Here is a 14,632-nt window from a genome sequence, read left to right on the forward strand (position 1 = left end):
ACATTGTTTGGACTATAGGAAGTACGTCCTTTTTGCTTCATTTCAATAGCTGTATACTAAATTAATTAATTACTATGTCTAGACTACCTTTCCTCCAGTCATCACGGAAAAGGTATAATGACAGATGTATACGCAACGCTCCTAGAGAACTGGGCAATACCAAGGATGAGAGTCCGTCGTATGATTGGCACCACTTTTGAAGGCAACCAAGGCAGCGTTAGAGTGTTTGAGAAGAACGGGTTCATTATGAGGAAGACAATTCCCGACTATCTGGAGGTGAAGGGTGTCTTCATGTATTAGATTGGGAGCTTCACAGTGATTAATAAATATACATGAGATTTTAACGCTACAGAGCAAAATATATTAGTTAGGTTGACACAAATACAATGAGTAGGGTGTAGATAAGTAAGTCAGAAATATAAGATCTCATGGTATAACAATTATACCTCGATGTCCTTCCAGTCAGAATCCAATAACTTAACACCTCTTCGCGCCAATCTTCGTCTCCATTCCCTCATTTCACCTTGCACCCCTGCCTCCTGCGCCCGAGCATTCATTCCTTTCCGAAGCCATCGAACATCCCTGATCCTCACAGCACATAGATTAGGTAGCTGCTGAAGAAGAGGAAAAAGTAGTTCCCATGAAGGACTACTTGGACGCGGTATAGATAAATACTGCAGCTGATGAGGCTCTGTGGTAAGAAGGGACGGCAGGGGATGTTCCAGTGATAGATGCCGTAGTTTCGGACATGTCAGCAACAATGTCCGGGGAGAAGGGCGTAGTCTTGTAGGCCACGACTTTGGTGTGAATAACAACAGCGAACGAAGATTGAGTCCATGGGTTGTAATGAACTGCGACGCCAGGGAAGCTGGGTACGGGATATCATCGTACGGTGTAATGGTTACCTTGGACAGAGCAGGGAGTGGCGAGAGAAGTAAGGTGTGCAGAAGAGAAGCTGAATGAATTGATAGCAATGTCAAAATGCGAAGGTTAGGTAATGATAAGGGCTTGAATGACTGCAAAACGGATAACTCCGTGGCCTCGAATGACCATTCTGATTCCGAAGGGTCAAGGCCTCCACCGACGACCTCGAGCTCCTGCAGTGTGGGGCAATTTCGAAGCAGCCAAGTAATGGGTTCCTCTTCGGTCAGAGATCCAGCCAGAGACGCGCCAGGAACATGACTTATTCCTTCCAGCGACTTGATGTTGATAGCGCCTTCCCTGTCTCCCAGAGCCATCAATGCACGGCGACTGAGCGTAAACGCAGGGTTGATAGAAAAGTGGGATAAAAACGGTGTCAAGGGGAATAACTGAGTGAGCAATGAGTCCAGAAGCAACGCCTGTGCATGCCCTGTAAACGTCAAGTTGGAAAGATCAAGTACCTGGACCCATCGTCCAGGTGCAGAGTAAGGAATCCTACGAATGTTGTCCCATTTCTGGTCTGCAGAATACAGTGTAGTGTAAAATTTTTCTAGCTTGGAGACAGTGGATATCTCGATGCGCTGATATGCGAGAGGAAGTGCAGACTCCTAAAAATAACACGGGTGAGAAATTACGCCAAGCTTCAGTGTGAGAAACTGACCATAAAGCCTCTACTCGTTTTGACGAGTGTCCAGAGTAGGGCTGCGCCGTCTTCCTGTTCCAATACACATCTGAAGACTTCGGCCCATATCTCTGCTGGGAGAACTTTTTTCGGCTTTGGGCTTGGAAGTAATGGGACAAGGGTAAAGGCGCCGGCAAGCCTGGCGAAGGGCCGGGGGATAAGTAAGATGGTGGACGTTGTACTCATGAGGGGTTCGAGTAATCCTGATCGTACTGGTGCTTTATACGCTCTGGGTCAGCCGAGCCAAAGCCGGTCCGGCCTTGCTGTGACCGAATTGTGTCCGAACTTCACATGGCTCCAATTCATCGCTACCGACGTACAGATTCAATACAATACATCTCTACTATGGTCCCAAGATATCCCCCATCTCTTCAACAAATTTCTCGTAGTCGTCCTTCGTCTTTGTCGCGGTGCTCTTTTCTTTGCTGGATGATGCCGCAGGCGGATTAGGATTAGGATTAGGATCCGTTGGAGCGGGCCCAAACTGACCCTTTAAAGCGCTGAGCAAGTCAGGCCGTGCTGAAATCTCCCCTTCAACAACGTCACCAACACCAGGCGCAGCGTTAATTCTCCTAGATGCCGACGCACCGGCAGCCTTTTTGCGTTTTAGTGATGTGGGTACAAACGATGTAGCTTCCTTCTTCAAATCACGCAATTGAGGCTCGGCCGACACTATCACAAATGAAGAGCCTTCCGGCCGAGGTTTTTGGGGCAGGGATGGATGCGGAGGCGCTAAAACCTGAGCGCGATGGTCTTGGAATGTCTGATGTGGAATAGATGACAGCGGATCCTGCAAGGCCGTAGTAGACTGCTGTCGACGAGGAAAGAAACCTGGGGGTGGCGGAGGCAGCGCAAAGTTACTCGGCGGTGGAGGTACGACTGGAGGAACCATATAACCTGGGAACCCTGTAGGAGGAAAAGGAGGGAAGGGCAAAGGAGGCCCAAAATTATTCAGTAACATTGGTGGCGGCGGCATTGGCGGGAGTGGCGGGTTGACGGGAACTTGATCAGATGTACCTTCTTCGACCAATTTTTGACCTGGCGGTGGTCCTTTTGGCATGGGTATATCATCATCACTATCAACTGCATCCTCTGGTTTGGGGGGTGGGCCCTCAGGCATAACAACTGACTGTTGTTTCCGAGGTCGGTAGACCAATCGACGGTGTTCGGGGTGCTCCTTGACGTATTCTTCTTTTTTCTGATTAATCTTCTCTAGTTCAGCTTTGGCTTCCGTTAGCCGAGTCTTTTCCGCCGAGGAAGGAGTCGGGAGAGCCTCCAAGTTAGTTATTTCATCCTCAAGATCTGGCTGAGGCGTCAACTGTGCTGTTAGACGGGAAACAAAGATGCTGACCAAATGTATCTTTCTTGACCAAAGCAAAATCGCGCTTCTTGGTTCGATCGGCCTTGTTCTACTGCATGCACACTGTTTAGTTGACTGAAGACTAGAGCAGGACTATTTGACCAGCCTTTCTGAGCTCTTTTTTGCGTTGAGCCTTGCCTATAAAATATGATACCAATAACATTACAAAATACTCAAAATTACGCTTACGGTAAGCGTCAGCGGGATTGACATTCTTGCTCTTTGCCATCGTGGTTGAAAGCGGGAATAAATTTGTTGTTGTTTGTCACGCGTCGGGACTGCCCATGTTTCAACTAAATATCTCACAGTGAGCAATAGCTTGCTGGATCTCAGAATACTACAGAAATTCGTACGGATCGCTCTAGAAAGAGATTTGTATTCGGAATCCACTGAGAAGAAACTGAGTAAAACTTACAGATGACGGAGCCGACGCGCACGTGGCTATTGGTCCATATAGAGTCATGACTGTCGATGGAACCTCTTGGTGGCCAACTCCCATTGCAGGGAGCCTGCAACCACCGACGCCCACCGACGACAACAGCGACGAACAGCGACACCGACACAGGTATTCCCCATGACCAGCCTCTCTGCAGCCCAGGCCACAACTCCCAAGCGAGCTCCTAAGATGGCTTCCCAGGTCAATCTGAATCACCTCCTCAACTTCACTCTCCCTCCGAGACAGTCCCAAACTCCATCGAGTGTACCCAGGAGAAGCAGAAGGACTGGCGGAACTCACCACGGCGTCTGGAACAAGGAACGTACGTGCACCAGCTCCATTTGCCCGCAGATGACTAGATCCTATCCTAGGATTCGTTAATGCTCAGTATCGTTTCGTGATGAATCCTATGGGAGATTATACGGTTCACTTTGCTGATCCAGACATGTCAGTTCAGTCCTTGCAGCTATCATGCAGTGCCCTAATGTCGCCTTAGTTTCTTCCAGTGGAATGATATCGTACAGGTTATCATTCCTCGATCATCTCCGCTTGCAGCTGCTACATCTGGCGGTGGAGACTCTGATCGAGGTGGCGAAGGGCATAGGACGTGTCCTATATGCCTATCTCCACCGACTGCTTCACGCATGACGAAATGCGGCCATGTACGCCACTTTTCCATTATTATGAGCGTTGCTGACAACAAGATAGGTCTTCTGTTATCCTTGCATTCTTCACTATCTTAGTACATCTGATAACAAGTGGGCGCGGTGCCCCATTTGCTTTGATTCCGTCAATGACAAGCAACTGAAGAGTGTCAAGTGGTTTGATGGGCCGACCTTCGAGCCTGCAGAAGATAACGGCGGAGCATCGTCGTCCGCCTCCTCCTCTTCCATCCTTGACAATTCATTTGAAGCACCGCTCGCTGGCTTGACGATGCGACTCCGGCTAATGCAGAGGCCTCAGATCACAACTCTGACGTTGCCCCGTTCATCTACCTGGCCGTCGGAACTTATTCCTCCACACCAAGCTCCCTTCCATTTCCTGCCAGATGTCTTCAATTACTCCAAGTTCATGCTTGCGACTCCAGACTATCTCGTCTCAGATCTGACCCGAGATTTAAATGAGCTGGCAATGGAGCGGCGGACACTAGCGGGGATGAACGATAACCTGGGTGTATCTTTCATTGACAGAGCCGAGCTAAAGGTGAAGAATCAGATCGCAAGAGTGATGGCTATGGACAACCCCGTCCTTCTGGAGCAGATAGATAAAGCGCGCGCTGGACTACGTGAGCTGGAAGAGCGACGTGACCTTCATTTGCGTCGCCAAGCTGAGCAGGCGAATACACCGCGTGACTCAGATATCCCACAAGAGCTGCTGGCACTGGGGCCGAACAGCTTCCCTTCTACACCAGTCCCGGACACCCCGAAGCCCAAGGCCGCCCCTAAGCAACGTCGCAATGTGAATCCACCACCACCTTCAACATCGACGTATTACTACTATCAGGCTGCTTCTGGATTCCCATTATTCCTTCATCCCCTAGATATTAGGATCCTACTCTCCCATTTCAAGAGCTACCCATTATTTCCCGACACTATCGATATTCGCATAGAAGCCTTATCTGAGGGTTCCGTCAACGATGATTTGCGAAAACGGTGCAAATATCTCGCCCACATGCCGGAAGGTGCCGACGTTGTCTTCATCGAAGCTGATCTAAAGAGTGTCGTCGGTTCAGAAGGGCTGAAGAACTTTGAGGGTGCGCTGAGAATGCGCACGTCTCGAAGGAAGGAGAAAGGTAAAAAAGATGATCGCGCACGGGCTCGGGCCGAAGAGAGGGAGCGGGAGAGGCGAATGCAACATTCATTTACCACTTGGACAAGTCCTTCAGCTATCTCGTCAACTACAATCTCCGTGGAACCGGCGCCGCCTGAGCATGACGAGATACCATCACCCCCACAAGAACCAGCATTTCCAGGAGCGTGGGGTTCTCGGAGTTTCGCGTCTGCTGTCCATTCGAGCCCTTCACGGGATCTCAGTGCGCAGGATCATATCCGGAGAGATGATGAGGATGAATGGGACTTGGACGTTGCTTGGCATGAGCTTGAACAGAGGAACAATGGAGGTGCAGGAGGCAGGAGGAAGAAGAATAACAAACTTGTCATACTTGGTGGCGGTGGCAGAAGACGGTAATTACAGTATACATTGCATATAAAGCCGAATCTTGTATCATTTGAGCGACAGTACAACAGATGTATTTTTTCTCACGAAGGATCCCACCATCATTGCTCTGAGCGCTACACGTCGCTGTCTCCATGAAGAAACGGATAGAGAAAATGGTATCTCAATAGATAGACAAAAAGTAGAGAGCACACAAAAGTCAGCGATACGAGATCGGCGGTACAGATTGTGGGAAGACGATACTTTACACATTGGAAGAAGAGGGGGAGAATAGAGAAGCACGCTGAATAGTAACGTTCTCCGAGAAATTACATAGGATCATGCATGTAGTATGGGCGTAACGTAACAGACAGATCATATAGAGCGTGACAAGGACATAGAATCGTTATATGACCTGCAGGTAGTTTGACGGAGCGACTGCGAAAGCGATATCAACAGTAAGAACGCAAGGTAGGAAACGGCGGCTTACTTCCTGTTGTGCCATCCGCTCTTCGTGCTTGCCACCACTTGCCCTGTTTATCAAGGACATCAAGGATTTCGCCTTTGTTGAAAGATAGTTCATTTGGATCGTCAGGAGATTGAGTATCTAGAATCAACGATATTCAGCATATTAAGACATGAGCGTGCTGTAAACTTACATGCGTAGAGTGCCTTGGCTTTTATGGCAGCTGTTTCTGAGGGCTCGGTGAGTGGAGGCCCGCTCAAACTGCTAGCGCCGACACCAGCCATGAGGGGCGAATTGGGACCATTGTTGTCTATGCCACCTATGGAACCTGGGGGAGCAGTGCTAGTAACGCCAGTTATGCTTCCTCCTCCAACGCTCTTTCCCTCTCCTTCCGTTGGCGCTGTGAAACTATGTTGACTCCTGACTTTACCGCTTCCAGCACCACTGCCGATCTTATAAACATCATAGGAGCCGATACCACCTCCAGAGCCATAGTTGGCCGCATAGCCATTGGTTGTAGATATGTTATGCACAGAATTCTGGGTGCGAGTGCGGCGCCGCCGGGATGGTGGGGTAAGGCCGCCTGTGCCTAGGGAGTTGAAGACATGCAAGGCAAGGGAATCTTCTTCAGAGGTGAAATAGAGGACCCAGAGGATGTTGACTATGGCGAGGATGAGCCAGCCAGCTGCCATGGCATTTAAGGAGCCAGCTGAAGAGAAGATCCCTTTTTGCACGCCCTCAACTGCGTACACTATGGCAATGGCACCGAAGACAGATATTGGGAAGCGATGCATGGAGATTGAATCGCTGGCTAGGGTGTAGAGGACCCCGACAATCAAAAAAAGCTGGAGGAATATTCCGAACCATTGAGTGTTGACCACATCATTGGAAACTATTGCCCACTGAGAGCTTTCCGAAGTACGACATGATTGAAAACTCACATTGCGCCGTTGCTATACATTGTCCGATAAATGCAACAAACCATGCAATCTGCAAATGGAAGAAATTCTCAGCGTGCATACATCAAGGAAAAAGAGGAAGACATACAATAGACAAGACAGACGTGAAGAGAAAAAGATAATGAGTGAGAATGGGCGTGAAATCTAGTCCTTCGTTTCCGCGTGGAGGCATGGCTGAAGCGAAGGAAGGGGAGATAGAACAAGGTGGAGTGTCCCGATGTTATGCTGTTCTCCATGGCACGTGACTAGTTTCAGCGTCACAGTCACCCATCCGTGAGATTTTCCAGTTTCAGTGTTCAGAACGCTCATGTCGCAGTACCCCTTCCTTTCGCCGCCATCGTGATGTTCAGTTTTGTCTTAAATTTTATCTGTCGTGAGAATATAACAACCGATGGGCAAGAAATGACAGCTGCTGCCGGTGCTGCGCCGTCACCCAAGGTGGATCTCACGGACTCTGGCGGTGAAACTTAAAACATCGCCCTCTGAGTATGACTCAACTGCGCATTGAATCCTGTGATAATCGATTCACAACAGCAGAAATTCAACATATTTTACAGGTATGCGGACTAGACTCGTTACCACATAGCAACGAGGCAATCGGCGATAGCAATGGCTTATATCCACCCGGGGCTGTGTATGCGACGTTTTGAAAGACGGCAATACGTGACTGGAAACAAAAATGATTTACAAGGTGAATACCAACATCACTATTACTCTTTCATGAATAATTTCCAATGCAGAGGCTACCAGTTGAAGTTGATTTGAACCGATACTAATACATAAGACTGCTGCCGGCCGATAAGCTACTGACTTGATAAACATTCGCGCTGATAAATTAAACACCACCCTCCTGCTTTGCCCTCGCAAAGATGTCCCGCCCATTTCCGTTTTATCTTGTCTCTGCCTTCTCGAATGATGCATTTGGCGGGAACCCCGCTGCCGTTGTCTTTCTCGACGAGCTTGATATCTCCGACGATGGTCTGATGAACATCGCAGACAATCTCAACCAGCCCGGCGCTGCCTTCCTCTTTTCAGCACCACCTTCTACAGATCCGAGAGTATTCAAATTCAGGATACGTTACATCGTAGGGCCCGGGGTAGAAGTTCCCTTTTGCGGTCATGCAACCATCGCCGCTGCTAAGGTTGTTTTCGATAAGCGCAACCTTGTTTCTACCAAGGTTGAAGTTCTCGAATTTGAAACGCCGGAAAGTGGTGTAATGAGGGCTTTTAAATCGGAAAATGGGTTCAACGAGATCCAGCTGCCACTGGCAGTGGTGGAAGAAGTTGGAGCCGACGAGAGAGAGCGACTGTCAAAGCTGATACACGATGCTTTTGGAAGGGATGTGGACATCAAGTTCATCGGCAAGGGAGGCGAGGGTTTCCGGAATACTTTGCTTGTCGAGGTGGATGCTAAGGAGGATCTCAAGGCATCCAGTATCAATGCGAATCCGTTGGTCCGTTATTCTTCCCCGGTTTGACATTCTTTGATTTGACATGACGCCACAGAAAGAGACCGGCTGCTCGAAGAATATACTCACTACCGAGTCTTTGACTGGAGAGGAAATCTTCGTTTCACGGATGTTCGCCCCCACAATGCTCACTTCTGGAGAAGATCACGTCTGCGGCTCTGCTCACTGCTTGCTGACACCGTATTGGTTCAACAAGAAGAACATTACGGAGGAACTGGGAACTGCTACGCAGGTTAGTAAAAGAGGAGGAAAGCTCAAAGTGGGGAAAGGTAAAGAAATTGTTTGCATTCAAGGACAGGCATGCATATTCTCGTCGGGCACATTGTATCTCTGAGCAATTCAAGTCAGTTGAATGTGCTCAGTTGAATGCGTTCCGTGGCCATAAGTGGCCCTGTTTCTCGCATAAATCCGGCTCTCGTGGTAATCAAGACCTCCCCTGCCTCGATACTCAAATATACTTGACGGGCGTCCTAGCTATCGATATGTTAAATTCTGTTTTCTCTCCTGCACAGAATCTCTGCCTTTTTTTATCTTCAATTAGCAACACTCTGTTCCTAACCATGACAAAGATTGTGGTCAAAGCCGGTCGGACATTCAGCCACTTTAACTGGTTTTTCGGCTATTCTCCATTGCTGTTCCTCTTGAATTTACGACATCTACATCAGTAATCGGTTCACAGATCTTTTCGACACTATCGTCGAACACCTCCATTATATACTATGCATCTTGCGGGTTTTTATGCACAATGGAATCTCTGACAGCGACAAAGAGCAAGGTGTTCAGTGGCATTCTGCTGGGTGGCCGGTCCCCCTGTATATAACCAGCCGCTAAAACATTCCCTTAAACTCGCTAGTACTCACAGGCACTCTTCCCCACACTCCTCATGGCCCCACTTTCCTTAGCACACACCATCGAAGTCATCTTCGACCGCACTCACGTCTCTAGAATGTGGTCCTGGAAATCCGTCAATGGAATCAGCGGTCACGTCGATCTCAACGCGTCTCCTCAAGTCTCGATTCACTGCGTCGAGGGTCTCCGACTGCGCCGCGTCTTTCGCGCTTTTATGGGTCTATATGGATGCAAACCCACCACCCCAGTCATCATCAAAGTGGCGTTCACTGAGGACAAGCGGTCTCTCCTCCAGCGGGAGGAGAACGTTTATAATCAGTACCTGAAAGATTTGCAAGGCAGTTTCATTCCCAAGTGTTACGGATTATTTGAAGGCTCCTTCGGTGGACAGAAGATCACTTGTCTCGTGTTAGAGTACTGTTCCCCTGAAAATATCAGACCTGTTGACTATAGGTTTGTTTCATGCCACTTCCTCAGAGTGGGGTCCTCACTGAAGCTTTCTTCCAGCCGGCAAGTTATGACTGCGATCAACAAAATTCACCAAGCTGGGATTGTCCACCAAGATATCGTTCATAAATCAAAACACATCCTGACGACATCTGACGGAGTCCGCATCATCGACTTTGCCACAGCGCAATCCCACAAGTGCCCGACGATGCCGCTAGCTTTTGTACGTGAAGTGAGGCATTGTGAAGAATTGGTGTCCCTGGAATATGAATGCGGGTTTTCGGATGACACAAATGTGGACGGGATACACCAAAGGGCGCCGGGCCCATCGCCTTTACCCGACGGGGGTTTACACTCACGCTTTGGTTTAAAGCCATCATACCAAAAACTATACCCTGAGTTGAGTCGGTCCCATAGGCACGCCCATTTCTAGTTCGCAAGCACATTTACTTACGAACTATATCGCATTACTTACTTAGTAAGACGTAGATCTCATAGAAATATTGTATTGATAGGCCACGATTGTTATATGTATGTATCGTCATTTAGGAAACCCGGACGTGCTTTGAAACCATCTCTACCGCTCTATTGACATCCACACCGAGATCGTGGTGCCAAATTGGGTCCCACAGATTGGACAACTTCGTCACCTCCTGCGTTTCCCTGCCCGGTTGGTATGATTCGTAGATTTGTCCCGCCTCAATGGTTCGCTCAAGCACCCAATTCGCACGCGGTGCTCTAACCTCTGTGTAAGCTTGAAGTGCATCCTGTACGACCCTTGTTACTGGCACCTTGATGAAAGACAATTCAAATGCCCACCTCAAGATTCGACTTCGTGACTTTATCGTTCTTGAGTAATTCACAAAGTACGAACACATCCTCAAAACCCTGGCCGGCGCCAGCGCCAAGATGGGGAGGCATACCATGTGCCTAGTATTAATCAAAAAAGAGATCAAGTAAAGATACTTTGGGGGCGCTCACAGCGTCGCCAACTAACACCACCCTACCGCGACAGTAACTTGCAAGGGGAGGGTTCAAAGCATGGATAGACCATTTACTAGATGCTTTCATATGGTCTACGATTATGCGGGCATCGCGACCCCATTCTTGGAATTGGTCCTGGAGCTCTCCATCCGAGGCTGCCGTTACCCATGGAGATGGGAGCGGAGGTTGGGGAGGGATATCTCTTTTGGACATGAATACTACCACGTTAATCTATGACACATTTAGTCTTCTGATCCGCATGAGTTTGGTCATTGCGTACTCTTTTATCACCATGAATGGGATAGATAACGAAATGCTGAGGATGCCATGAGTATGTAAGGTATCAAAAGAGAGATAATTCCAAACATACTTTGTTCAATCCAACAAGCGCAATAGGGCGTGTGGAAAGCTGCATCTGTAGTCCTGCCGCCTCTAAGTCTTCAAGTGGGATAAGGCCTCTGTATGCTACGGTATTGGTAAATGTCACATGCTTCTGCATGGCATCTACAACGACAAAATTTCTTGCTACACTTCGGATACCGTCAGCTCCGATGACCAGGTCTGCCTCGTGCGTCGTTCCGTCAGCAAAAGTGATTGCTATGGTAGTTTCCGTCGTGGTAAGTGATACACAACGCTTGTTGAAGTGAACAGTGCTAGGGTCCAAAAGACCAACCACAGCATCGAAGAATACAGGTCTGTGAGTCAGTTACAGAGAGCTGAGAATATCTAAAATATACTGGCCTGTATATACCAAGTCCCAAATCATCGGCGGTCCTGGGATACTGAACCGTATTAGCAAGGTAAGTTAACATGCACAGATATCTTACTCACATCGTAAATAACCTCGTGTTCACCCAATCCAGATAGAAATAGGAACTGCCTGAAAGTAGGGCTTGGAGTATCCGAACGAGATAAGACAGCTTCATATAAACCCAACCCTTTGAGGGCTCGTAACGCGTTAGGACCTGGGCAATATCAGTAGAACCGCGTTCTAGGGACAATCCAAGAAAGAATGTTTACCTAGGCCAACCCCCGCTCCCACTTCTTCAAATTTTGACTATCGCAAAATAATGTGAGCCAAATGTGGAATTTGAACGTTGAACCGTGCGTACACCTGCTTCGAATACATCAACGTGAATACCGGACTTGGACAGTCCAACTGTGCAGGCGAGCCCACACATTCCACCTCCTACGATAGCGACAGTAAAGTCCTTTGCCATGGTGGAAACAATGAGATAGAAAGCACATCTTCAACGATTTGTAAGAAGTGTATTTAAAGCCTCCATCATATGAAGGTCATGGGTGATGCTGCGGCCTGCGATAAGACGTGGGAGTGAGAAATTTTCAATGGTTCCGCTACCATAAAATCCGATTTGCCAACAAGAAGGATTATTATCCCGGTTTGAAGACGGAGTCGGCAGAAGCGCCGGAATGGCGGCCCGTCGGCAAATCCCGAGGAAACTTGCATTACCACCACCGTTTCCACTTTCCTCCCGCTGCTACTAGGCACGTCAATGAGTGCTCCCCTACTTTTCTCGACGGTTGAAGTGACCAGACAGGCCTTCTACCGGTCTTCACTCTCCTTTGCTATTGTCAATTTGAAGCCCGTAGTTCCAGGACGTGAGCTGGCACCATCTGTTGGCCGCACCAAATCTCACGGACGCCTTAGATGTGCTCGTTATACCCACTAGAGTCATCCATCGACTTACGGATCTCAACGGTACTTTGAGGATATTCAGATAACCTGGTCGTTGAAACACAGTTTCAGATGCGGAAATATCTTCACTTATGAGTTCAGTGCAGCGCGTTGGACGCGTGGTAGAACGCGCCTATGGTGCCGATGCACTGACCATAGCTTGCCAGGTATATATCTCCTCCGGCAGGCCCGTGTCTCGTTTAACATGTTTAATTCCCAGGACGGAAAGGCTGCCGGACAAAGTGTCCCTCATGTCCACTTTCACGTCATGCCTCGAAAGATTCATGGCGACCGATTCTCAAAAAACAACGATGAAATATATCCAGAGTTAGAGCATGCAGAAGGATCCCTGGCTTCTGATCTCAAGCAAGTTCAGCTTGAGTCCCAGACCATGCAGGTTGACGCAGATGAAAATCGGCCTGCTCGCACTATGGAGGATATGGAGAAAGAAGCAAGTTGGTTGAGGACCTTTTTTTCATAGCAGGGCCAGCAATATAAAGGTATATATACGAATCCACAAATCTATCTACGTATGTGGGTGAGTTCTGCGGAGGTTACGAAGATCCCATCAGGTCTAAATAATATCTATCAGTAGTCTATCCGTAAATAATAAAACCAGTGAGTCCCAATGTAGTATATGTATACATAGGTAATCGTGAGCCAGTACCAGTGCCTGTCAAAACATGGCAGAGGCGTCGTAAATACGAAATCGTAGAAAGGATTCATAGTCAAATCAAACGTCGACGTAGCAGCCACGATCTATCAAAGCATGATAGAGGTGATGGAAACGTGGCTGCTCCACGGTTTCGCCCCAATCACCAAACAAACGAACGGTATGCAACGCAGGGAGAGAATCACCGAGAAGCAAATCGAAGTGCTTTTCAAGATGCTCCCACATGTCAAAATGGTCCATGGCCATGTTGTGAGCGGCATGAAGGCTGACGGTATGAACATTTCTATGAACACCAGTAAAGTGAGGAGAGGCGGTGAAGAAGAGGTAGTAATTGATCTCTTCGAGACGAGGACAATGCTCGAGACAAAGGCTAATCTCGTCACCCAACATGAAACGGAGATGTCGGCCCAACTCTACAGATTCGATGGTTTCTCCGTGAGACTCCCAGAGACCCTCGAGATCGCCATTATTCAACACGCTGTCCACGACAACATGGGACAGTGCTGGGAGAGTTAAACGGTTGCAGATTTGATGGAGGAGGAAGCCGCCGACAGAGAAGAGGCGCAGTGTCTCCAAAGAGGGAAGACAGAGCGGTGTCGAGTCAAGCATGATGGAACTCATACCTGAAGCGCCGCCAATGAAGAGGTACGCAATGTTGGGCGAGCTTCGCAGAACGGCACCAAGTGAATTGATACCCCCAGAACGCTCCGCCTCGCTATTATGCCACCACTCCAGTCGCTTCAATGAAGGAAGCGAGACAGAGTCGGCATCGAATTCGAATGTGAGGGAACGCATGGCATACTGGACGGTCCTGGGCCTTATCAGGACCTCGAGACGACTGCAGAGCCTGAGGATCTCGACAGACGGTGATGGATCCCTGGTCCAATGGTCGGTGACGGTACTGTCATAGGGTAGTACTGCGCGGCGGACCTGCGCCACGTCAACATGCTGTATACGGCCGCTCCATCATGGAGTGACTCACCATTTTCCCATAGCCTGGTTCATCCTCGTGGGGACAAAGGACGCTCTTCAAGGCATTCTGTCCACGATTGATCAGAACGTCCTTGTACAAGAGCTCTGTTGTCATCGAGTGCCAATCCCTGCAGACCAAGGACAGCTTCGAGGTGAGTGCTTTGACTTTGAGGTCGACACCACGGTCATCACGGGCGGGCGATTCACGGAAGGGCTTGTAGTTGGATTCGTAGGGAGTGGCGCCCTCTGGCATGGTTGCCCAGGAAAATATTTCGAACCAGATTTCAGGTGGTAGAACAGACATTGAGTACGAGGATTGGAAGGATTCTAAGGACATTATCTATTGTCGTGGCTTTATATATGCTGTCGAGGAATTGAGTCGTGGTTGATGTCGTTTGGTCCAGCTCCAAAGAATTGCCGAGGCGAGGTCTAGGGTGGGTGTTATCTTCGCACCGAACTGTTCGAGGGTGAAGATTAAATGGGACGTCGGCAACAAGTCGGGTTCAAGTTCCTCCATCCGTTCATATCTACGTGCCGACACTGCTTCCCGTGCTTCCCGAGCTT

The 14,632-nt window shown here is 48.7% G+C and overlaps 9 protein-coding genes across 9 annotated transcripts; 4 read left to right on the plus strand and 5 right to left on the minus strand.

Annotated features, from left to right (window-relative positions):
- Nucleotides 1–119: 119 nt before the first annotated feature.
- BT62DRAFT_990489 (uncharacterized protein) lies at nt 120–1,811 on the minus strand. Its single transcript, XM_043190230.1, has 2 exons — nt 1,583–1,811; nt 120–1,529 (listed from the first exon to the last, which is right to left on the minus strand). Exons 1-2 carry the CDS (start codon nt 1,787–1,789, stop codon nt 441–443), a joined length of 1,296 nt encoding a protein of 431 aa, XP_043045697.1. The 5' UTR covers nt 1,790–1,811; the 3' UTR covers nt 120–440.
- A 70-nt stretch (nt 1,812–1,881) lies between these two features.
- Nucleotides 1,882–3,238, minus strand: BT62DRAFT_926409 (uncharacterized protein). Its single transcript, XM_043185034.1, has 4 exons — nt 3,153–3,238; nt 3,070–3,101; nt 2,955–3,012; nt 1,882–2,905 (listed from the first exon to the last, which is right to left on the minus strand). Exons 1-4 carry the CDS (start codon nt 3,190–3,192, stop codon nt 1,947–1,949), a joined length of 1,089 nt encoding a protein of 362 aa, XP_043045698.1. The 5' UTR covers nt 3,193–3,238; the 3' UTR covers nt 1,882–1,946.
- Nucleotides 3,239–3,271: 33 nt separating this feature from the next.
- BT62DRAFT_926410 (uncharacterized protein) lies at nt 3,272–5,805 on the plus strand. Its single transcript, XM_043185035.1, has 5 exons — nt 3,272–3,312; nt 3,381–3,721; nt 3,771–3,846; nt 3,896–4,061; nt 4,108–5,805. Exons 2-5 carry the CDS (start codon nt 3,538–3,540, stop codon nt 5,584–5,586), a joined length of 1,905 nt encoding a protein of 634 aa, XP_043045699.1. The 5' UTR covers nt 3,272–3,312; nt 3,381–3,537; the 3' UTR covers nt 5,587–5,805.
- BT62DRAFT_1071367 (uncharacterized protein) lies at nt 5,596–7,150 on the minus strand (the record flags this gene model as incomplete). Its single annotated transcript, XM_043178746.1, has 5 exons — nt 5,596–5,991; nt 6,044–6,160; nt 6,213–6,911; nt 6,961–7,009; nt 7,067–7,150. 5 exons carry the CDS (start codon nt 7,148–7,150, stop codon nt 5,960–5,962), a joined length of 981 nt encoding a protein of 326 aa, XP_043045700.1. The 3' UTR covers nt 5,596–5,959.
- A 474-nt stretch (nt 7,151–7,624) lies between these two features.
- BT62DRAFT_288788 (Diaminopimelate epimerase-like protein) lies at nt 7,625–9,056 on the plus strand. Its single transcript, XM_043180375.1, has 3 exons — nt 7,625–7,669; nt 7,719–8,432; nt 8,485–9,056. Exons 2-3 carry the CDS (start codon nt 7,848–7,850, stop codon nt 8,779–8,781), a joined length of 882 nt encoding a protein of 293 aa, XP_043045701.1. The 5' UTR covers nt 7,625–7,669; nt 7,719–7,847; the 3' UTR covers nt 8,782–9,056.
- On the plus strand, nt 9,057–10,232 carry BT62DRAFT_288784 (uncharacterized protein). The gene is made up of 2 exons (XM_043180374.1): nt 9,057–9,749; nt 9,804–10,232. Exons 1-2 carry the CDS (start codon nt 9,331–9,333, stop codon nt 10,174–10,176), a joined length of 792 nt encoding a protein of 263 aa, XP_043045702.1. The 5' UTR covers nt 9,057–9,330; the 3' UTR covers nt 10,177–10,232.
- Nucleotides 10,233–10,288: 56 nt separating this feature from the next.
- BT62DRAFT_990495 (FAD/NAD(P)-binding domain-containing protein) lies at nt 10,289–12,098 on the minus strand (the record flags this gene model as incomplete). Its single annotated transcript, XM_043190231.1, has 9 exons — nt 11,840–12,098; nt 11,748–11,784; nt 11,559–11,692; nt 11,469–11,509; nt 11,098–11,422; nt 11,008–11,043; nt 10,725–10,958; nt 10,563–10,673; nt 10,289–10,534 (listed from the first exon to the last, which is right to left on the minus strand). The coding sequence occupies exons 1-9, from the start codon at nt 11,945–11,947 to the stop codon at nt 10,289–10,291; spliced, it is 1,272 nt and encodes a 423-aa protein (XP_043045703.1). The 5' UTR covers nt 11,948–12,098.
- A 143-nt stretch (nt 12,099–12,241) lies between these two features.
- On the plus strand, nt 12,242–13,048 carry BT62DRAFT_1032088 (HIT-like protein; the record flags this gene model as incomplete). Its single annotated transcript, XM_043178344.1, has 4 exons — nt 12,242–12,347; nt 12,397–12,447; nt 12,496–12,590; nt 12,644–13,048. The coding sequence occupies 4 exons, from the start codon at nt 12,242–12,244 to the stop codon at nt 12,902–12,904; spliced, it is 513 nt and encodes a 170-aa protein (XP_043045704.1). The 3' UTR covers nt 12,905–13,048.
- Nucleotides 12,875–14,576, minus strand: BT62DRAFT_926414 (uncharacterized protein). The gene is made up of 2 exons (XM_043185036.1): nt 14,079–14,576; nt 12,875–14,026 (listed from the first exon to the last, which is right to left on the minus strand). Exons 1-2 carry the CDS (start codon nt 14,370–14,372, stop codon nt 13,157–13,159), a joined length of 1,164 nt encoding a protein of 387 aa, XP_043045705.1. The 5' UTR covers nt 14,373–14,576; the 3' UTR covers nt 12,875–13,156.
- Between the last annotated feature and the right edge of the window lie 56 nt (nt 14,577–14,632).

This window comes from Guyanagaster necrorhizus, assembly GCF_019112545.1.
Source record: "Guyanagaster necrorhizus MCA 3950 unplaced genomic scaffold BT62scaffold_2, whole genome shotgun sequence".
In the NCBI taxonomy this organism is placed as follows: domain Eukaryota; kingdom Fungi; phylum Basidiomycota; class Agaricomycetes; order Agaricales; family Physalacriaceae; genus Guyanagaster; species Guyanagaster necrorhizus.